The sequence below is a fragment of the Mytilus californianus genome, unplaced genomic scaffold (genome assembly GCF_021869535.1).
Source record: "Mytilus californianus isolate M0D057914Y unplaced genomic scaffold, xbMytCali1.0.p SCAF_21, whole genome shotgun sequence".
NCBI lineage: Eukaryota > Metazoa > Mollusca > Bivalvia > Mytilida > Mytilidae > Mytilus > Mytilus californianus.
In genome coordinates, this window is record NW_026262670.1 from 6,306,259 (window position 1) to 6,331,330 (window position 25,072).

Here is a 25,072-nt window from a genome sequence, read left to right on the forward strand (position 1 = left end):
GTGAAACATACCTATTCTCAAAGCACAACACTGAATGTGAAACATGCATGTTATCAAACACAACACTGAATGTGAAACATACTTATTATCAAACACAACACTGAATGTGAAACATACCTATTATCAAACATAACACTGAATGTGAAACATACCTATTATCAAAGCACATCACTGAATATGAAACATACCTATTATCAAACACAACACTGAATGTGAAACATACCTATTATCAAACATAGCACTGAATGTGAAACATGCATGTTATCAAACACAACACTGAATGTGAAACATACCTATTATCAAACACAACACTGAATGTGAAACATACCTATTCTCAAAGCACAACACTGAATGTGAAACATGCATGTTATCAAACACAACACTGAATGTGAAACATACTTATTATCAAACACAACACTGAATGTGAAACATACCTATTCTCAAAGCACAACACTGAATGTGAAACATGCATGTTATCAAACACAACACTGAATGTGAAACATACTTATTATCAAACACAACACTGAATGTGAAACATACCTATTATCAAACATAACACTGAATGTGAAACATACCTATTACCAAAGCACATCACTGAATATGAAACATACCTATTATCAAACACAACACTGAATGTGAAACATACCTATTATCAAACACAACACTGAATGTGAAACATGAATGTTATCAAACACAACACTGAATGTGAGACACTGTAATCAAATACAACACTGAATATGAAACATACCTGTTATCAAAGACAACACTGAATGTGAAACATACCTGTTATCAAACACATCACTGAATGTGAAACATACTTATTATCAAACACAACACTGAATGTGAAACATACCTATTATCAAACACAACACTGAATGTGAAACATACCTATTATCAAACATAACACTGAATGTGAAACATACCTATTATCAAACACAACACTGAATGTGAAACATACCTATTATCAAACATAACACTGAATGTGAAACATACCTATTATCAAACACAACAATGAATGTGAAACATACCTATTATCAAACACAACACTGAATGTGAAGCATACCTATTATCAAACACATCACTGAATATGAAACATACCTATTATCAAACACAACACTGAATGTGAAACATACCTATTATCAAACATAACACTGAATGTGAAACATACCTATTATCAAAGCACATCACTGAATATGAAACATACCTATTATCAAACACAACACTGAATGTGAAACATACCTATTATCAAACATAACACTGAATGTGAAACATGCATGTTATCAAACACAACACTGAATGTGAAACATGCATGTTATCAAACACAACACTGAATGTGAAACATACCTATTCTCAAAGCACAACACTGAATGTGAAACATGCATGTTATCAAACACAACACTGAATGTGAAACATACTTATTATCAAACACAACACTGAATGTGAAACATACCTATTATCAAACATAACACTGAATGTGAAACATACCTATTATCAAAGCACATCACTGAATATGAAACATACCTATTATCAAACACAACACTGAATGTGAAACATACCTATTATCAAACACAACACTGAATGTGAAACATGAATGTTATCAAACACAACACTGAATGTGAGACACTGTAATCAAATACAACACTGAATATGAAACATACCTGTTATCAAAGACAACACTGAATGTGAAACATACCTGTTATCAAACACATCACTGAATGTGAAACATACTTATTATCAAAAACAACACTGAATGTGAAACATACCTATTATCAAACACAACACTGAATGTGAAATATACCTATTATCAAACATAACACTGAATGTGAAACATACCTATTATCAAACACAACAATGAATGTGAAACATACCTATTATCAAACACAACACTGAATGTGAAGCATACATATTATCAAACACATCACTGAATGTGAAACATACCTATTATCAAACACAACACTGAATGTGAAACATGAATGATATCAAACACAACACTGAATGTGAGACACTGTAATCAAATACAGCACTGAATATGAAACATACCTGTTATCAAAGACAACACTGAATGTGAAACATACCTGTTATCAAACACATCACTGAATGTGAAACATACTTATTATCAAACACAACACTGAATGTGAAACATACCTATTATCAAACACAACACTGAATGTGAAACATACCTATTATCAAACATAACACTGAATGTGAAACATACCTATTATCAAACACAACAATGAATGTGAAACATACCTATTATCAAACACAACACTGAATGTGAAGCATACCTATTATCAAACACATCACTGAATGTGAAGCATACCTATTATCAAACACATCACTGAATGTGAAACATGCATGTTATCAAACACAACACTGAAGGTAAAACATACCTGTTATCAAACACAACACTGAATGTGAAACATACCTATTATCAAACACAACACTGAATGTGAAACATACCTATTATCAAACACATCACTGAATGTGAAACATGCATGTTATCAAACACAACACTGAATGTGAAGCATACCTATTATCAAACACATCACTGAATGTGAAGCATACCTATTATCAAACACATCACTGAATGTGAAACATACCTATTATCAAACACAACACTGACTGTGAAACATACCTATTATCAAACACAACTCTAAATGTGAAACATACCTATTATCAAACACAACAGTGAATGTGAAACATACCTATTATCAAACACAACACTGAATGTGAAGCATACCTATTATCAATGTTATCATGATTATACTGAATCTACACTAAATCCTGTTGTTAATTAGACAGTTTTAATGAACAAATATTTGTAAGAATCATATAAAGTGGGGTCTCATTTTGTTTGTTTTGTTCTACTGAATCCATTGATATAATTATTTTACACATTTCTTGAAAAAAAAATTATTTTTTAAGATATCAGGTTTAATGGAAGTTTTGACATATCACAACAAAACATGTTTATTTATTGTTTATATAGAATATAAATACAAGTGTGACTGGTCATTTTATTCAGTTTTGACCACTGATTCATGTGATATGTATTTTGTTTATATTTATTACACAACATTGTCCAGTTTATCAGACAAGTTTTGATGTCAGTTGTATTATTCCAGGAGGATGGATGGACAGCATTAATGTTGGCTGCCATGAGAGGATACCTGGAGGTCTGTAGACTTCTCATTGATACAGGATGTAAGATCGACACCACATCAGTATGTTATTTACTTAGTCTGATCACATTACTATTAATCAACACAAAATCATGTTGTTAATTAGACAGATTTAATGAACAAATATTTGTAATAATTATATCAAGTGGGGTCTCATTTTACTCATATTATTGTTCTGAATCAGAAAATATTACTCCTTTTCATGTTTCTTTAAAAAAATTATTTTATTAAAATGAATGATTACACTGAATCTACACTAAATCCTGTTGTTAATTAGACAGTTTTAATGAATAAATATGTGTAAGAATCATATAAAGTGGGGTCTCATTTTACTTGTTTTGTTCTACTGAATGCATTGATATATTTATTTTACACATTTCTTGAAAAAAAAAATTTTTTTAAGATATTAGGTTAAATGGAAGTTTTGACATTTCACAACAAAACATGTTTATTTATTGTTTATATAGAATATAAATACAAGTGTGACTGGTCATTTTATTCAGTTTTGACCACTGATTCATGTGATATATATTTTGTTTATATTTATTACACAACATTGTCCAGTTTATCAGATGGACAGCATTAATGTTTGCTGCCTGGGGAGGACACCTGGAGGTCTGTAGACTTCTCATTGATACAGGATGTAAGATCGACACCACAGATGTATGTTATCTACTTAGTCTGATCACATTACTATTAATCAACACAAAATCATGTTGTTAATCAGACAGGTTTAATGAACAAATATTTGTAATAATTATATCAAGTGGGGTCTCATTTTACTCATATTATTGTTCTGAATCAGAAAATATTACTCCTTTTCATGTTTCTTTAAAAAAATTATTTTATTAAAATTAATAATTATACTGAATCTACACTAAATCCTGTTGTTAATAAGACAGTTTTAATGAATAAATATGTGTAAGAATCATATAAAGTGGGGTCTCATTTTGCTTGATTTGTTCTACTGAATCCATTGATATAATTATTTTACACATTTCTTGAAAAAAAAATTTTTTTTTAAGATATCAGGTTTAATGGAAGTTTTGACATTTCACAACAAAACATGTTTATTTGTTGTTTATGTAGAATATAAATACAAGTGTGACTGGTCATTTTATTCAGTTTTGACCACTGATTCATGTGATATATATTTTGTTTATATTTATTACACAACATTGTCCAGTTTATCAGACAAGTTTTGATGTCAGTTGTATTATTCCAGGTTGATGGAGAGACAGCATTAATGTTTGCTGCCTGGAGAGGACGACTGGAGGTCTGTAGACTTCTCATTGATACAGGATGTAAGATCGACACCACATCAGTATGTTATCTACTTAGTCTGATCACATTACTATTAATCAACACTAAATCATGTTGTTAATTAGACAGGTTTAATGAACAAATATTTGTAATAATTATATCAAGTGGGGTCTCATTTTACTCATATTATTGTTCTGAATCAGAAAATATTACTCCTTTTATGTTTCTTTAAAAAAATATTTTATTAAAATGAATGATTATACTGAATCTACACTAAATCCTGATGTTAATTAGACAGTTTTAATGAACAAATATGTGTAAGAATCATATAAAGTGGGGTCTCATTTTACTTGTTTTGTTCTACTGAATCCATTGATATATTTATTTTACACATTTCTTGAAAAAAATTTTTTTTTTTAAGATATCAGGTTTAATGGAAGTTTTGACATTTCACAACAAAACATGTTTATTTGTTGTTTATGTAGAATATAAATACAAGTGTGACTGGTCATTTTATTCAGTTTTGACCACTGATTCATGTGATATATATTTTGTTTATATTTATTACACAACATTGTCCAGTTTATCAGACAAGTTTTGATGTCAGTTGTATTATTCCAGGAGGATGGATGGACAGCATTAATGAGGGCTGCCGAGGGAGGACACCTGGAGGTCTGTAGACTTCTCATTGATACAGGATGTAAGATCGACACCACACAAGTATGTTATCTACTTAGTCTGATCACATTACTATTAATCAACACAAAATCATGTTGTTAATTAGACAGGTTTAATGAACAAATATTTGTAATAATTATATCAAGTGGGGTCTCATTTTACTCATATTATTGTTCTGAATCAGAAAATATTACTCCTTTTCATGTTTCTTTAAAAAAAATATTTTATTAAAATGAATGATTATACTGAATCTACACTAAATCCTGTTGTTAATCAGACAGGTTTAATGAACAAATATGTGTAAGAATCATATAAAGTGGGATCTCATTTTACTTGTTTTGTTCTACTGAATCCATTGATATATTTATTTTACACATTTCTTGAAAAAAAAATTTTTTTTAAGATATCAGGTTTAATGGAAGTTTTGACATTTCACAACAAAACATGTTTATTTATTGTTTATATAGAATATAAATACAAGTGTGACTGGTCATTGTATTGAGTTTTGACCACTGATTCATGTGATATATATTTTGTTTATATTTATTACACAACATTGTCCAGTTTATCAGACAAGTTTTGATGTCAGTTGTATTATTCCAGGAGGATGGATGGACAGCATTAATGGAGGCTGCCAGTGAAGGACACCTGGAGATCTGTCGACTTCTCATTGATACAGGATGTAAGATCGACACCACAGATGTATGTTATCTACTTAGTCTGATCACATTACTATTAATCAACACAAAATCATGTTGTTAATCAGACAGTTTTAATGAACAAATATTTGTAATAAATATATCAAGTGGGGTCTCATTTTACTCATATTATTGTTCTGAATCAGAAAAAATTACTCCTTTTCATGTTTCTTTAAAAAAAATATTTTTTGTAAATGAATTATTCAACTGAATCTACACTAAATCCTGTTGTTAATCAGACAGTTTTAATGAATAAATATGTGTAAGAATCATATAAAGTGGGGTCTCATTTTACTTGTTTTGTTCTACTGAATCCATTGATATAATTATTTTACGCATTTCTTGAAATTTTTTTTTTTTTAGGTTATCAGGTTTAATGGAAGTTTTGACATTTCACAACAAAACATGTTTATTTATTGTTTATATAGAATATAAATACAAGTGTGACTGGTCATTGTATTGAGTTTTGACCACTGATTCATGTGATATATATTTTGTTTATATTTATTACACAACATTGTCCAGTTTATCAGACCAGTTTTAATGTCAGTTGTAGGATATGTTGTATATTATTGATATTGATAACAAAGTATTGTACATAATATTGACATGTTATTTGGTTATATTATAGATGAGTGGATACACAGCTTTACATTGGGCTGCTCAGTATGGATATCTACAGATCACAAGATGTCTAGTAGAACAAGGAGGTGCCAGTCCCTTGGTTAAATCACATCAGGTAATATTTCATAGTATATACCAAGTGTTCAACTATTAAGTAATGAATCACTAAAATGATGTATGAGATATATTTGGTCAAATTGATTCTTTTTCAAGGCAATAGTCAAAAGTCATCTGATCCTTTAAATTTAACTTAAGATATGAAAAAGTTTTATGGAGGGTGTGGATACAGACATAGGAGGGTGTGGATAGGGTATACAGATATAGGAGGGTGTATATGGGGTATACACATACAGGAGGGTGAGGATGGGGTATACACATATAGGATGGTGTGGATGGGGTATACACATATAGGAGGGTGTGGATGGGGTATAGAGGTTTAGGAGGGTGTGAAGGGGTAATACAGATATAGGAGGGGTAGATGGGGTATACACATATAGAAGGGTGTGGATGGGGTATAGACATATAGGAGGGTGTGGATGGGGTATACACATATAGGAGAGTGTGAATGGAATATACAGGAATAGGAAGGTGTGGATGGGGTATACACATATAGGAGGGTGTGGATGGGGTTTAGAGGTTGAGAAGGGTGTGGAGGGGTAATACAGATATAGGAGGGGATGGATAGGGTATACACCTATAGGAAGGTGTGGATCGGGTATACACATATAGGAGGGTGTGGACGGGGTATAGAGGTTGAGTAGGGTGTGGAGGGGTAATACAGATATAGGAGGGGATGGATAGGGTATACACCTATAGGAAGATGTGGATCGGGTATACACATATAGGAGGGTGTGGATGGGGTATAGAGGTTGAGAAGGGTGTGGAGGGGTAATACAGATACAGGAGGATGTGGATTGGATATACTGATATAGGAGGGTGTGGATGGGGAATACTGATATAGGAAAGAGTGGATGAGTAATACAGATATAGGAGTGTGTGGATGGGGTATACAGATAAAGAAGGGTGTGGATTGGGTAGGGTATAGATGGGGTATACAGATATAGGAGGATGGGGATTGGGTATACAGATATAGAGAAAAAAGTAGTATTACATCTTCCCGGCTTTAGGTTGGCCTTTTGTGTACCCAAGGCAGGTGAAGGAAGTCAACTTAGAAGCGCTGTGATTAGATGTAAGGGTACAATATATATTTTTATAAGTTTTACCCTTGTCCGTCTGTAAGTACGTACGTACGTACGTCCGTCCGTGCATCCAAAAATTGGTTTCTGTTCTCTAACTTGAGTTTGCCTTAACCAAATGTTATGAAACTCATAAACAATGCTAATTACCACAAAACTGAGATCAAGTTTGAATTTTGGTGGCGTCACTCTAACCGTTCTAGAGTTATGCCCCTTTATAAATGGAAATGGAAAATTTTTAGTTTCCGTTCTCTAACTTAAGTTTGCTTCAACCAAATTTTATGAAACTTATAACAATGCTTATTACCAATAAATACAGATCAAGTTTGAATTTTGGTAGCATCACTCTAACCGTTCTAGAGTTATGCCCCTTTATATAAATGGAAAAATTACAAAAATTTTAGTTTCCGTTCTCTTACTTGAGTTTGCTTCAACCAAATGTTATGAAACTTATACACAATGCTTATTACCACAAAACACAGATCAAGTTTGAATTTTGGTGTCGTCACTTTAACCGTCCTAGAGTTATGCCACTTTATACATGGAAAAATTGCAAAATTTTTAGTAAAACACAGATCAAGTTTGAATGTTGGTGGCGTCACTTTTACTGTTCTAGAGTTATACCCCTTTATAAATGGAAAAATTGCAAAATTTTTATTTTTTTCTAAATATCAATTAATTTTTGAAATTGGAGTTATATTCCTTTGTCCATGATTATAGTTGAATCAACTACAATCAATGCTTTATACAAAGCAATGTTTAATTTTTACTTCCACTGATAAAACACAGATCAAGTTGAATTTGGGTAGTGTCACTTTAACCATTATTGAGTTATGCCCCTTTGTAAATCGAAAGATTGCAAAATTTTTAGTTTCCATTCTGTAACTTAAGTTTGCCCCAACCAAACATTATGAAACCTATACACAATATTCATTACCACAAAACTAAGATCAAGTACAATTTTTTTGTTTCCGTTTTCGAACTTTAGTTTGCCTCAACCAAATGTTATGAAACTTATACACAATGCTTATTACTACATAATACAGATTAAGTACAAAATTTGGTGAGAACACTTTTACCATTCTTGAGTTATGTCCCTTTATAAACATAAAAATTGCTGAATTTTTAGTTTCCGTTCTCTAACTTTATTTTATTTATCTATGAATAACTGCAGTGTGTATATTTTCAATATAAATTTTGAAACCCATTTAAATATTTTTTCACACCGTTTTCAACCGGATTCTTTAGCCTTCAGACTGATTTCCTTTGAAATACCGGCAAATTCGTAATTCTTCCTTTACAAGAAGTTCAACTAGCTGTGTAAACTCAAATTAAGTGACCCATTTCAGTGCATGGCTTTATTTGACAGCTTTGGTGTCAAACACACTGTTAATTAACACCAATTACCTTAGCTTTAGGTCAAAAATAATTTGTGTATTTCAAAGTTGTTTCACAAAAAATTTAATTACTTCACCTTTTTGTCACCTTTCACAATATACTCCTTAAATTTATGTTTATTTTTGTAAAAAAGGTTAAATCTAAAACAAATTGAATGCAAATACATATAAGATTATTACTTATTATTTTTCTACCTTAGAACAATTAGAAAATAAATAGTTGAAAATTATTAGGGCCTCGCCGAATGGCAGACGCCCTATAGTGATCAATCTGTCTGTCCATCTGTCCGTCCTTCCGTCTGTAACAAATTGTGTCTGCTCTATATCTAGAGAACTGGAATGATTTCAAAGTTTATACTTGACATGTATATAAACCAACACCAGAGGGTGTGTCATAATGTATGTACAACTTCCTAGGTCAAAGGTCAAGGTCAAAAACTTTGGTTTAAGTTGACAACCCCATGTCCTATGGTAAAGATCGTGTCCGCTCTATATCTTGAGAACTGTTATGATTTCAAAGTTTATACTTGACATGTATATAAACCAACACCATAGGGTGTGTCATAATTTATATACATCTTCCTAGGTCAAAGGTCAAGGTCATAAACTTTGGTTTCAGTTGACAACCACATGTCCAATGATAAAGATACAAATTTTTTACCTCATGTTATTCTCAGCGGGGCCCACAGAGATGGCTCCCATCTCAATGATATCTAGTTTTTAGCTCACCTGACCTGAAAGGTCAAGTGAGCTTTTCTCATCACTTTGCGTCCGTCGTCCTGCGTCCGTCGTCCGTCGTCCGTAAACTTTTACAAAAATCTTCTCCTCTGAAACTACTAGGCCAAATTTGACCAAACTTGGCCACAATCATCATTGGGGTATCTAGTTTAAAAAATGTGTCCGATGACCCCGCCAACCAACCAAGATGGCCGCCATGGCTAAAAATAAAACATAGGGGTAAAATGTAGATTTTGGCTTATATCTCTGAAACCAAAGCATTTAGAGCAAATCTGACATGGGGTAAAATTGTTCATTAGGTCAAGATCTATCTGCCCTGAAATTTTCAGACCAATCAGGCAACACATTGTTGGGTTGCTGCCCCTGAATTGGTAATTTTAAGAAAATTTTGCAGCTTTTGGTTATTATCTTGAATATTATTATAGATAGAGATCAACTGTAAACAGCAATAATGTTCAGCAAAGTAAGATCTACAAATAAGTCAACTTAACCAAAATGGTCGGTTGACCCCTTAAGGAGTTATTGCCCTTTATAGTCAATTTTTAACCATTTTTCGTAAATTTTTGTAATCTTTTACAAAAATCTTCTCCTCTGAAACAACTAAGACAAATTTAACCAAACTTGTCCACAATCATCATTAGGGTATCTTGTTTAAAAAATGTGTCCGAAGACCCCGCCCACGAACCAAGATGGCCGACATGGCTAAAAAATAGTACATAGGGTAAAATGCAGTTTTTGGCTCATATCTCTGAAACCAAAGCATTTAGAGCAAATCTGATGAGTTTAAAATTGTTCATTAGGTCAAGATCTATCTGCCCTGAAATTTTCAGACCAATCAGGCAAACCGTTGTTGGGTTGCTGCCCCTGAATTGGTAATTTTAAGGAAATTTTGCCGTTTTTGGTTATTATCTTGAATATTATTATAGATAGAGATAAACTGTAAACAGCAATAATGTTCAGCAAAGTAAGATCTACAAATAAGTCAACTTGACCAAAATGGTCAGTTGACCCCTTAAGGAGTTATTGCCCTTCATAGTCAATTTTTAACCATTTTTCGTAAATTTTTGTAATCTTTTACAAAAATCTTCTCCTCTGAAACTACTAAGACAAATTTAACCAAACTTGTCCACAATCATCATTAGGGTATCTTGTTTAAAAAATGTGTCCGATGACCCCGCCAGCGAACCAAGATGGCTGACATGGCTAAAAAATAGTACATAGGGTAAAATGCAGTTTTTGGCTCATATCTCTGAAACCAAAGCATTTAGAGCAAATCTGACATGGGGGTTAAATTGTTCATTAGGTCAAGATCTATCTGCCCTGAAATTTTCAGACCAATCAGGCAACACATTGTTGGGTTGCTGCCCCTGAATTGGTAATTTTAAGAAAATTTTGCAGCTTTTGGTTATTATCTTGAATATTATTATAGATAGAGATAAACTGTAAACAGCAATAATGTTCAGCAAAGTAAGATCTACAAATAAGTCAACTTGACCAAAATGGTCAGTTGACCCCTTAAGGAGTTATTGCCCTTTATAGTCAATTTTTAATCATTTTTCGTAAATTTTTGTAATCTTTTACAAAAATCTTCTCCTCTGAAACTACTAAGACAAATTTAACCAAACTTGTCCACAATCATCATTAGGGTATCTTGTTTAAAAAATGTGTCCGATGACCCCGCCCGCGAACCAAGATGGCTGACATGGCTAAAAAATAGTACATAGGGTAAAATGCAGTTTTTGGCTCATATCTCTGAAACCAAAGCATTTAGAGCAAATCTGACATGGGGGTTAAATTGTTCATTAGGTCAAGATCTATCTGCCCTGAAATTTTCAGACCAATCAGGCAACACATTGTTGGGTTGCTGCCCCTGAATTGGTAATTTTAAGAAAATTTTGCAGCTTTTGGTTATTATCTTGAATATTATTATAGATAGAGATAAACTGTAAACAGCAATAATGTTCAGCGAAGTAAGATCTACAAATAAGTCAACTTAACCAAAATGGTCGGTTGACCCCTTAAGGAGTTATTGCCCTTTATAGTCAATTTTTAACCATTTTTCGTAAATTTTTGTAATCTTTTACAAAAATCTTCTCCTCTGAAACTACTTAGACAAATTTAACCAAACTTGTCCACAATCATCATTAGGGTATCTTGTTTAAAAAATGTGTCCGAAGACCCCGCCCACGAACCAAGATGGCCGACATGGCTAAAAAATAGTACATAGGGTAAAATGCAGTTTTTGGCTCATATCTCTGAAACCAAAGCATTTAGAGCAAATCTGATGAGTTTAAAATTGTTCATTAGGTCAAGATCTAACTGCCCTGAAATTTTCAGACCATTCAGGCAAACCGTTGTTGGGTTGCTGCCCCTGAATTGGTAATTTTAAGGAAATTTTGCCGTTTTTGGTTATTATCTTGAATAGTATTATAGATAGAGATAAACTGTAAACAGCAATAATGTTCAGCAAAGTAAGATCTACAAATAAGTCAACTTGACCAAAATGGTCAGTTGACCCCTTAAGGAGTTATTGCCCTTTATTGTCAATTTTTAACCATTTTTCGTAAATTTTTGTAATCTTTTACAAAAATCTTCTCCTCTGAAACTACTAAGACAAATTTAACCAAACTTGTCCACAATCATCATTAGGGTATCTTGTTTAAAAAATGTGTCCGATGACCCCGCCCGCGAACCAAGATGGCTGACATGGCTAAAAAATAGTACATAGGGTAAAATGCAGTTTTTGGCTCATATCTCTGAAACCAAAGCATTTAGAGCAAATCTGACATGGGGGTTAAATTGTTCATTAGGTCAAGATCTATCTGCCCTGAAATTTTCAGACCAATCAGGCAACACATTGTTGGGTTGCTGCCCCTGAATTGGTAATTTTAAGAAAATTTTGCAGCTTTTGGTTATTATCTTGAATATTATTATAGATAGAGATAAACTGTAAACAGCAATAATGTTCAGCAAAGTAAGATCTACAAATAAGTCAACTTGACCAAAATGGTCAGTTGACCCCTTAAGGAGTTATTGCCCTTTATAGTCAATTTTTAACCATTTTTCGTAAATTTTTGTAATCTTTTACAAAAATCTTCTCCTCTGAAACTACTAAGACAAATTTAACCAAACTTGTCCACAATCATCATTAGGGTATCTTGTTTAAAAAATGTGTCCGATGACCCCGCCCGCGAACCAAGATGGCTGACATGGCTAAAAAATAGTACATAGGGTAAAATGCAGTTTTTGGCTCATATCTCTGAAACCAAAGCATTTAGAGCAAATCTGACATGGGGGTTAAATTGTTCATTAGGTCAAGATCTATCTGCCCTGAAATTTTCAGACCAATCAGGCAACACATTGTTGGGTTGCTGCCCCTGAATTGGTAATTTTAAGAAAATTTTGCAGCTTTTGGTTATTATCTTGAATATTATTATAGATATAGATAAACTGTAAACAGCAATAATGTTCAGCAAAGTAAGATCTACAAATAAGTCAACTTGACCAAAATGGTCAGTTGACCCCTTAAGGAGTTATTGCCCTTTATAGTCAATTTTTAACCATTTTTCGTAAATTTTTGTAATCTTTTACAAAAATCTTCTCCTCTGAAACTACTAAGACTAATTTAACCAAACTTGTCCACAATCATCATTAGGGTATCTTGTTTAAAAAATGTGTCCGATGACCCCGCCCGCGAACCAAGATGGCCGACATGGCTAAAAAATATTACATAGGGTAAAATGCAGTTTTTGGCTCATATCTCTGAAACCAAAGCATTTAGAGCAAATCTGACATGGGGGTTAATTTGTTCATTAGGTCAAGATCTATCTGCCCTGAAATTTTCAGACCAATCAGGCAACACATTGTTGGGTTGCTGCCCCTGAATTGGTAATTTTAAGAAAATTTTGCAGCTTTTGGTTATTATCTTGAATATTATTATAGATAGAGATAAACTGTAAACAGCAATAATGTACAGCAAAGTTAGATCTACAAATAAGGCAACATGACCAAAATTGTCAATTGACCCCTTAAGGAGTTATTGCCCTTTATAGTCAATTTTTTACAATTTTCATAAATTTTGTAAATTTTTGTAAATTTTTACAAAGTATTTTCCACTGTAACTACCGGGCCAAGTTCATTATAGATAGAGATAATAGTAAGGAGCAAGAATGTTCAGTAAAGTAAGATCTACAAACACATCACCATCACCAAAACACATCACCATCACCAAAACACAATTTTGTCATGAATCCATCTGTGTCCTTTGTTTAATATGCACATAGACCAAGGTGAGCGACACAGGCTCTTTAGAGCCTCTGGTTTTCATCTCTACTTCCTTTAAATGTTTAACTTTTTTTTATTATACTCTAATATCAACTACCGTGCGAGGGCTGTATAGCCAGTCAAGGTCTTTAATAACCCCCATCATCATCTCTAGAAATAATGTATAAAACTCTACAGATAGACATGATAGATGCATACTGAGCTCCTTGTGACTTGTGAATTGAATATAATCAAGGAAATTGTTAAAGTGTTAAACATTAATCTATCATAGCCAGAAGTGCATTGATAATAATACTTTAAAATTATTTTCAGTTAATACTTTACCATTACTTTTCATGGTTTGGAAATTGCTTGTTTTAAAATATAAAAAAATGTCCCCTAAAATACTTAAATTCAGCTGGAAAAAAGTTCGTAAGCGTTATGACCTGAGATTTTATTAGGGTACAATATATATATTTTTTTTTTATCTATGAATAACTGCAGTGTGTATATTTACAATATAAATTTGGAAACCCATTGAAATATTTTCTAGAGAATTGTTCGAAAAGACTTCCAAAATTTCATAAATTTGGTGTAAAATGACGGTGGGCATGGATAACATAAACAAGCTCCGTTGGATGTTGGTCATGATACTATTTGACTTCAATTTTTAAAACAGAATAATAAAGTACTAATACCACACATAACTGTTTTGTCCAGGTTTTTATTATAAAAAGTGGTAAATTTAGAAAATGTTAGTATTGTCGCCTATGGCAGAATAAATACTACCGTTTTCCCTATAGGAGGGTGTGGATGGGGTATACAGATATAAGAGGGTGTGGATTGGGTATACAGATATAGGGGGGTTTGGATGGGTAATACAGATATAGGAGGATGTAGATGTGGTATACAGATATAGGAGGGTGTGGATGGGGTATACAGATATAGGAGGGTTTGGATGGGGAATACAGGTATAAGAGGGTGTTGATTGGGTATACAGATATAGGAGGGTTTGGATTGGTAAAACAGATATAGGAGGGTTCGGATGGGTAATACAAATATATAGGAGGGTTTAAATCGGGTATACAGATATAGGAGGGTTTGGATGGGGTATACAGATATAGGAAGGTTTAAATGGGGTATACAGATATAGGAGGGTGTGGATAGGTAATACAGATATAGGAGGGTTTTGATGGGGTATACAGATATAGGAGGGTTTGGATGGGTAGAATTAATGAATAGAAAAGGATTGGGTACAAAAATATAAAAAATAGAGAATAATATTGGGATGTTAAAAATATAAAGAACTGTGAATAATGTGCCCACAAAATTAGAAAAGATAGTTAAAAATGAAGACCCCCAAACTCATCCACACCTCATGTAGACATTAGGATGCATTTACCAATCTTCAGACTGCAAAGAAAATAACAGGACCAAATGGTGACAGATGGAACTTTTATTCTGATTCTTTAAAAAAAAAAGAGTTAAAAGCCTATTTAAAGTCTTCACAAAATTGTGAAAAATAATCGAAATGTCGTCTCATGAGTTATATATATATGGTTAGCATCTGTTAAGATAAAAAAAATCACCACTCAGCTGCTACTGGTCTTACTAATTGTAAGATATTATGTGTTACAGAAGCCTTCTTTGTAACAGGTGAAAGCAATATAAAGATTTGTCTGTATTTCAGGGTCAGACGCCATACGATCTAGCAGCAGAAAATAAATTTCTCCAGTATAAAGAAGTGATGGAATACTTACAGGTACATATAGTGATAGATATGGTGTTGAATTACAAACGCTTACACTTAGAATGAATCAAGTAGAAAATAAGTTACAAAATATAAAGAAATATAAAACTAAGAAATCAAATGCCGCAAAACCAAAATACTTCAGGAGAGAAATCTTACAAAATTGGTTTTAAACAAACAATTTAAAATTCTAATGCAATTATTTGTTATCACCATTTTGAATCGACAACATCATATATTTGGGGCGCTAAATCCACACTTAACAAGCTTTTAACTAAGCTTAGTTGTCATGTTTCAATTCAGGAATTTATTATTATGTGATTTCTTCAATATTCAACAAAATTAGCAGATGTTTTTTATTTCATATTCTAGAGCAAACAAGACGAGAGCAAGTTTTCTTAATTTTTAATAATAAATTGTTTTTTGGTTTTTGATTTGGAGATGTACGGCGGTGGGCGGGGGGGGGGGGGGGGGGGGGGGGTGGCTGCCAAACAGTGTCCGTTCATTAACATGAAAACGCTTTGACGAAATCTTTTCAAATTAAGATATGTTGTTTCCTGTGACTAAATGAAGGTCAAGTTTAATTTTCACCATTTTAGCTTTTTTCGTTGTTGAGTTGTAGACCTTTCAGAAACAAAAGTGATTTTTATACGACCGCAAAAAATTTTAGTGGTCGTATATTGGTATGATGTTGGCGTCGTCGTCGTCGTCCGAAGACACATTAGTTTTCGCACTCTAACTTTAGTTTAAGTGAATGGATCTCAATGAAATTTTACCATAAGGTTCAATACCACAAAAGGAAGGTGGGGATTGATTTTGGGGGCAATGGTACCAACAGTTAAGGAATTAGGGGCCAAAAGAGGCCAAAAATAAGCATTTTTGTAACTTCCAGACATAACTTGTGTGTTAGTGTATGGATCTCTCTGACATTGTACCACAAGGTTCCATATCACAAAGGGAATGCTGGGATTGATTTTGGGGGTAATTGCCTCAAAATTTTAGGAATTAGGGGCCAAAAAAGGGGCAAAAAACAAGCATTTTTATATGGACAAATACTTTAGTACAAAACATAATTTAAAGCAGTGTAAGGGAGATAAATCAAATTCATCATTAGAATTACCTCCCTTACACTGCTTTTAAATTATGTATAAAGTAATGGTTAATGAACAATTAAAACAATTTAAAACAGTGTAAGGGAGGTAATCCACGTACAACGTTTTGATTACTTCCCTTACACTGCTTTTAAATTATGTTTAAAGAAATGCATATTTATAAAGGAAGACTTTGTTTTATTTCATCAAAAATTGAATTATTGGGGTTCTTTGATATGTCAAATCTAACTGTGTATATAGATTTTTAATTTTGGGTCCAGTTTTTTAAATTGGTCTACATTAAGGTCCAAAGGGTCCAAAATTAATCTTAGTTTGATTTTAACAATAATTGAATATATGGGGTTCTTTGATATGCTGATTCTAAACATGTATTTAGATTTTTGATTTCGGGCCCATTTTTCAAGTTGATCCAAATTGGGGTCCAAAATTAAACTTTTGTTTGATTTCGACAAAAATTGAATATATGGGGTTCTTTGATATGCTGAATCTAACCATGTATTTAGATTTTTTATTTGTGGGCCCGTCTATCAAATTGGTTCATATTGAGGTCAAAAGGGTCCAAAATTAAACTTTGTTTATTTCATCAAGATTGAATTATTGGGGTTCTTTGATATGCCAAATCTAACCGCGTATTTAGATTTTTAATTTAGGGTCCAGTTTTCAAATTGGTCTACATTAAGGTTCAAAGGGTCCAAAATTAAACTCAGTTTAATTTTAACAAAAATTGAATTCTTGGGGTTCTTTGATATGCTGAATCTAAACATGTATTTAGATTTTTGATTTCGGTCCCAGTTTTCAAGTTTGTCCAAATTGGGGTCCAAATTAAACTTTGTTTGATTTCAACAAAAATTGAATATATGGGGTTCTTTGATATGCTGAATCTAACCATGTATTTTGATTTTTTTATTTGTGGGCCCTGCTATCAAATTGGTTCATATTGAGGTCAAAAGGGTCCAAAATTAAACTTTGTTTTATTTCATCAAAAATTGAATTATTGGGGTTCTTTGATATGCCAAATCTAACCGTGTATTTATATTTTTAATTTTGGGTCCAGTTTTTTAAATTGGTCTACATTAAGGTCCAAAGGGTCCAAAATTAAACTTAGTTTGATTTTAACAAAAATTGAATTCTTGGGGTTCTTTGATATGCTGAGTCTAAACATGTGTTTAGATTTTTTATTTCGGGCCCAGTTTTCAAGTTGGTCCAAATTGGGGTCCAAAATTAAACTTTGTTTGATTTCAACAAAAATTGAATATATGGGGTTCTTTGATATGCTGAATCTAACCATTTATTTTGATTTTTTTATTTGTGGGCCCTGCTATCAAATTGGTTCACATTGAGGTCAAAAGGGTCCAAAATTAAACTTTGTTTTATTTCATCAAAAATTGAATTATTGGGGTTCTTTGATATGTCAAATCTAACTGTGTATATAGATTTTTAATTTTGGGTCCAGTTTTTTAAATTGGTCTACATTAAGGTCCAAAGGGTCCAAAATTAATCTTAGTTTGATTTTAACAATAATTGAATATATGGGGTTCTTTGATATGCTGATTCTAAACATGTATTTAGATTTTTGATTTCGGGCCCATTTTTCAAGTTGATCCAAATTGGGGTCCAAAATTAAACTTTTGTTTGATTTCGACAAAAATTGAATATATGGGGTTCTTTGATATGCTGAATCTAACCATGTATTTAGATTTTTTATTTGTGGGCCCGTCTATCAAATTGGTTCATATTGAGGTCAAAAGGGTCCAAAATTAAACTTTGTTTATTTCATCAAGATTGAATTATTGGGGTTCTTTGATATGCCAAATCTAACCGCGTATTTAGATTTTTAATTTAGGGTCCAGTTTTCAAATTGGTCTACATTAAGGTTCAAAGGGTCCAAAATTAAACTCAGTTTAATTTTAACAAAAATTGAATTCTTGGGGTTCTTTGATATGCTGAATCTAAACATGTATTTAGATTTTTTATTTCGGGCCCAGTTTTCAAGTTGGTCCAAATTGGGGTCCAAAATTAAACTTTGTTTGATTTCAACAAAAATTGAATATATGGGGTTCTTTGATATGCTGAATCTAACCATGTATTTTGATTTTTTTATTTGTGGGCCCTGCTATCAAATTGGTTCACATTGAGGTCAAAAGGGTCCAAAATTAAACTTTGTTTTATTTCATCAAAAATTGAATTATTGGGGTTCTTTGATATGTCAAATCTAACTGTGTATATAGATTTTTAATTTTGGGTCCAGTTTTTTAAATTGGTCTACATTAAGGTCCAAAGGGTCCAAAATTTAACTTAGTTTGATTTTAACAAAAATTGAATTCTTGGGGTTCTTTGATATGCTGAATCTAAACATGTGTTTAGATTTTTGTCTATGGGCCCAGTTTTCAAGTTGGTCCAAATTGGGGTCCAAAATTCAACAAAAATTGAATATATGGGGTTCTTTGATATGCTGAATCTAACCATGTATTTTGATTTTTGGGCCCCGTTATCAAATTGGTCCACATTGAGGTCAAAAGGGTCCAAAATTAAACTTCGATTGATTTCATCAAAAATGGAATTCTTTGGATTCTATGATATGCTGAATCTTACCATGTATTTAGATTTTGGATATTGGACCATAATAGGTAAATTAAAAAAATTAAAGTTCTTAGACCACATTCATTCTGTGTCAGAAACCTATGCTGTGTCAAATATTTAATCACAATCCAAATTCAGAGCTGTATCAAGCTTGAATGTTGTGTCCATACTTGCCCCAACTGTTCAGGGTTCGACCTCTGCGGTCGTATCAAGCTGCGCCCAGCGGAGCATTTTATTACTATATGAATTTGAGTTATTTCCCTTTGAACAGAAATGGTATAATTAATAATTAATTTCTATGTCATTTGGTCTCTTGTTTATTTTGAGTTATTTCCCTTTGAACAGGAATGATTTAATTAATAATTATCTCATCAAAAATTGAATTCTTGGGGTTCTTTAATATGCTGATCTTAACAATGTACTTAGATTTGGGATATTGGACCATAATAGGTAAATTTCCAATTTCAAATTTTTCATTTCTTTGACCACATTCATTTTGTGTCATAAACCTATGCTGTGTCAAATACTCATTTTTTTATTAGCTCACCTGGCCCGAAGGGCCAAGTGAGCTTTTCTCATCACTTGGCGTCCGTCGTCCGTCGTCCGGCGTCGTCCGTCGTCGGCGTTAACTTTTTACATTTTGAACTTCTTCTAGAGAACCACTGAATGGAATGAAACCAAACATGGCATGAATGTTCCTTATGAGGTGCTGACCAAGTGTTGTTACTTTGTAGCCGATCCATCATCCAAGATGGCCGCCAGCGGGGGACTAAGTTTAACATAGGACCCTATGGGAAATGCATACAAATGACTTCTTTTAGAGAACCACTGAATGGAATAAAACATAACATGGCATGAATGTTCCTTATGAGGTGCTCACCAAGTGTTGTTACTTTGTAGCCGATCCATCATCCAAGATGGCCGCCAGCGGGGGACTTAGTTTAACATAGGACCCTATGGGAAATGCATACAAATGACTTCTTTTAGAGAACCACTGAATGGAATAAAACCAAACATGGCATGAATGTTCCTTATGAGGTGTTGACCATGTGTTGTTACTTTGTAGCCGATCCATCATCTAAGATGGCTGCCATCGGGGAACTTAGTTTAACATAGGACCCTATGGGAAATACATACAAATGTCTTCTTTTAGAGAACCACTGAATGGAATGAAACCAAACATGGCATGAATGTTCCTTATGAGGTGCTGACCAAGTGTTGTTACTTTGTAGCCGATCCATCATCCAAGATGGCCGCCAGCGGGGGACTTAGTTTAACATAGGACCCTATGGGAAATACATAAAAATGTCTTCTTTTAGAGAACCACTGAATGGAATGGAACCAAACATGGCATGAATGTTCCGTATGAGATGCTGACCAAGTGTTGTTACTTTGCAGTCGGTCCATCATCCAAGATGGCCGCCAGCGGGGGACTTAGTTTAACATAGGACCCTATGGGAAATACATACAAATGTCTTCTTTTAGAGAACCACTGAATGGAATGAAACCAAACATGGCATGAATGTTCCTTATGAGGTTCTGACCAAGTGTTGTTACTTTGTAGCCGATCCATCATCCAAGATGGCCGCCAGCGGGGGACTTAGTTGAACATAGGACCCTATGGGAAATACATACAAATGTCTTCTTTTAGTGAACCACTGAATGGAATGAAACCAAACATGGCATGAATCTTCCTTATGAGATGCTGACCAAGTGTTGTTACTTTGTAGCTGATCCATCATCCAAGATGGCCCCCAGTGGGGGACTTAGTTTTACATAGGACCCTTTGGGAAATACATAAAAATGTCTTCTTTTAGAGAACCAATAAATGGAATGGAACCAAACATGGCATGAATGTTCCTTATGAGATGTTGACCAAGTGTTGTTACTTTGCAGCCGATCCATCATCCAAGATGGCCGACAGCGGGGGACTTAGTTTAACATAGGACCCTATGGGAAATACATACAATTGTCTTCTTTTAGAGAACCACTGAATGGAATTGAACCAAACATGGCATGAATGTTCCTTATGAGTTGCTGACCAAGTGTTGTTACTTTGCAGTCGATCCATCATCCAAGATGGCCGCTAGGGGGGGGGGGGCTTAGTTTAACATAGGACCCTATGGGAAATACATACAAATGTCTTCTTTTAGAGTACCACTGAATGGAATGAAACCAAACATGGCATGAATGTTCCTTATGAAGTGCTGACCAAGTGTTGCTACTTTGTTGCCGATTTACTGTTCAAAATGGCCACCAGGATATTTTATTAAATAACGGGACCAATATTAATCAAAATTTGGCCTCAATCATTATTTGGGTATCTGTTATGATTTTTATCTATCTTTACATGATTTCTAAAACCAAAGTAGAGTCAGGTGAGCGACACAGGCTCTTGAGAGCCTCTAGTTTTGTATAGAATGCATAGAAATGGAAATAACTGTATTGTATAACTATTTTTAGCTTGGCCTACAATTAACTTTGTCCTATTTTAGCAAATATTCTTTTACGTAGCTAACTACTATATCACTAGCCTTTTAACACTCAGGTTATGAGTTTGAGTCCCTCACATGGCAGGTCCTTTGACTTCTTAAATTCACGCAAGTAATCAGTTTTCCACACTTTTTGTCGTTATGCTTACAGATGTTGATTTGATATTTGGTATACAGTTTTAGGTTTACCATGACAAATTATAGAACAATTTCTGATTTTGTTCCGGTCTGAAGTTTTGTGCAGAGTTATGGTCCTTTGACTTGGACAATTCAGGAAAGTAATCAGTTTTCAGCATTTTTTATACGACCGCAAAGAATTTTTGCGTTCATATAATGCTACGATGTCGGCGGTGTAGTCGTCGTCGGCATCATCGTCCTTAGACACATTTGGTTCCCGGACAATAACTTTAGTTTAAGTGAATGTCTCTCTATGATCTTTTACCAGAAGGTTCAATACCACAAAAGGATGGTTGGGAATGCTTTTGGAGGTTATGGTACCAACAGTTTAAGAATTAGGGCCCAAAAAGGGGCCAAAAACAAGCATTTTTATAGTTTCCGGACAATAACTTGTGTTTTAGTGTATGGATCTCTCTAAAATTGTACTACAAGGTTCCATACCACAAAGGGAAGGCTGGGAATGAGTTAGTTTGGGGGTAATTACTCCTGGGGGGGGGGGGTTCAAAAAGTTTGGGGGGATTTTTTTTTCAATTTTTTTTGGGGGTTCATATTTTTTCTTCAAAATTTTTGAAATTTCAAATTTTTTGAAAAGTTTCAAGAAGAAATCTTCAATTGCACAATATTGCAAAATAGCACAGTATTGCGCAACAGCACAGTATTGCGCAATAGCACAGTATTGGGCAATATCACAGTATTGTGCAACAGCACAGTATTGCGCAATAGCACAGTATTGGGCATTATCACAGTATTGTGCAATAGCAAGAAATCTTCAATTGCACAGTATTTGGGCAATAGCAAGAAATCTTTAATTGCACAAAAACACAGTATTGCGCAATTGCAAGAAATCTTCAGTTCCACAGTATTGCACAATAGCATAGGTATTGCACAATAGCACAGTATTGCGTAATAGCACAGTATTGCACAATAGCAAGAAATCTTCAATTGCACAGTATTGTGGAATAGCAGGAAATCTTCAGTTGAAAATTAAGACAAATCTTTAAACCAATTTCAATGGGATTAATTTTAAAGTCTTTAATTTTTGGGTTCTAACCTTGTATTACTATTTTGGATATTGAGCCCCATTTTTAAATTGGTCTACATTGAGGTCAAAAGGGTCCAAAATTTAACTTTGATTTCATCCAAATTTGTATTATTGCTGTTCTTTGATATGCAGACTAACCGTGCATTTAGATTTTTAATTTTTGGGCAAGCCGTCTTCAAATTGGTCCATATTAAGGTCCAAAGGGCCCCAAATTAAAGTTTAGTTTTAATTTCAAAAAAGAAATGAATTCTAGGGGTTCTTTGATATGCTGAATCTAAGCGTGTATTAGGATTTTTGATTTTGGGCACAGTATTCAAGTTGGTTAAAATTGAATTAATATATGCCCAATCAAACAGTGTTTTAGATTTTAGATTTTGGGCATGTTTTCAAAGTTGGTCCAAATTGTGTTCCAAAATTAAACTTTGTTTGATTTCATCAAAAATTGAATTATCAGTGCTCTTTGGTTTGCCCAACCTTACAATATATTATCCCATTTGAATTACCTCCCTTACACTGCTTTTAAATTATGTAGAAAGTAATGAATAATGAACAATTAAGACAATTTAAAAGCAGTTTAAGGGAGGTAATCCAAATACAACGTTTTGATTACCTCCCTTACACTGCTTTTCATGTTTAAAGAAATGCATGTGTATAAAGGAAGACCAGTTAATACGCAACAGCATAGTGTATTGCACAAAAGCAAAAAAAAAGGGGGGGTAAATTTTTAAATTTTTTTGTGGGGGGAGGGAGGGGGGGGGGGGGCAATTCGCAATAGCAAAGTGTATTGCACAAAAGCAAAAAATTGAATATAAATTCAAATCATGTAACCAATTCTAAGTTCTTTGACTACAGTTATTCTGTGTCAGAAACCTTTTATGTTTCAAATATTTAACTGCGCTGGGCTTCGCTAATGTCGCAAATTGCGATTTTTTTTTCATCCGGCGACAAAATATGGCTGCTGGCGATTTTTCTGGCGTCAACATTTCCCTATGTCAAAATGTTTCATTTCTTGACTGTAACGATAATATTACCGATCTTCATTTACATTGGTAAAAGAAAAAAAATTTAATTGTAAGAAATTTTACCTGGCGACAAGTTTATGACTTTGTTTACGACCCCAAGCTAAGCAACGGTTACAACAGGTGTTATAATTAGTTGTTACAGGTAATCCGTTTATCAGAGGGGTCATTAATGATCATCAACATTAATTCATTTAAATAGAATTGGTCAGTTGGCATTTGTCATTTCATTTGAAGAAATTTTCATACGGCAACACAATTTGCAACGTTTACCGTAGTTTCATGAAGAAAACGTAATTGACAGAAAGATGAAAACCACAATAACTAATTAAAACACATCATTTTACTTGTATTCCATAAAAAATGGTAAATTCAGACTTGATTTGTCTTTGCCTGCTCTCAATTTTGATACGAAAATAACAAAACTGGATGCCATTGTTGATCGTATTTACTTCTACTGAGTACTGTGTATAATCCTCCGAAGAAGGAGCACACCTGAATGAAGAAAGATAACTCAATTTGATTTTGTCCTAGTATTGAGATACCTACTAAAGATATGTCTACATACTTCTGACTTTAGAATTTATTGGTTTAGGTCTTTTGAGTTATGGGAAAAGTTAAGAGGGTCTTGGTAGCAGGATGGGTACGGTGCTTGGGTCATCATTTTCTGTATTCTTTATTTTTTATACAAATTTTCACTATTCTGTATATATCTAAACACCCATTATTCTCTTTTCTTCATTTAATTGCACATTTACTCTATTCTGTAACATATACAGACCATAAGCTAATTATAAGGACAGGAACATTGATCAATAGAGTCATTATATATGCGTCCCATTAGTCATTGTTTGGAGACAT

The 25,072-nt window shown here is 33.4% G+C and overlaps 1 protein-coding gene across 1 annotated transcript in view; it reads left to right on the forward strand.

Annotated features, from left to right (window-relative positions):
• Positions 1 to 25,072, forward strand: part of LOC127731863 (uncharacterized) — a 198,425-nt gene that overhangs the window by 91,499 nt on the left and 81,854 nt on the right. Inside the window, exons 6-9 of the mRNA XM_052240728.1 lie at positions 3,126 to 3,224; positions 5,727 to 5,825; positions 6,453 to 6,560; positions 15,730 to 15,801. Coding sequence (XP_052096688.1) covers positions 3,126 to 3,224; positions 5,727 to 5,825; positions 6,453 to 6,560; positions 15,730 to 15,801 — 378 coding nt within the window. The remainder of the gene's footprint in view (positions 1 to 3,125; positions 3,225 to 5,726; positions 5,826 to 6,452; positions 6,561 to 15,729; positions 15,802 to 25,072) is intronic.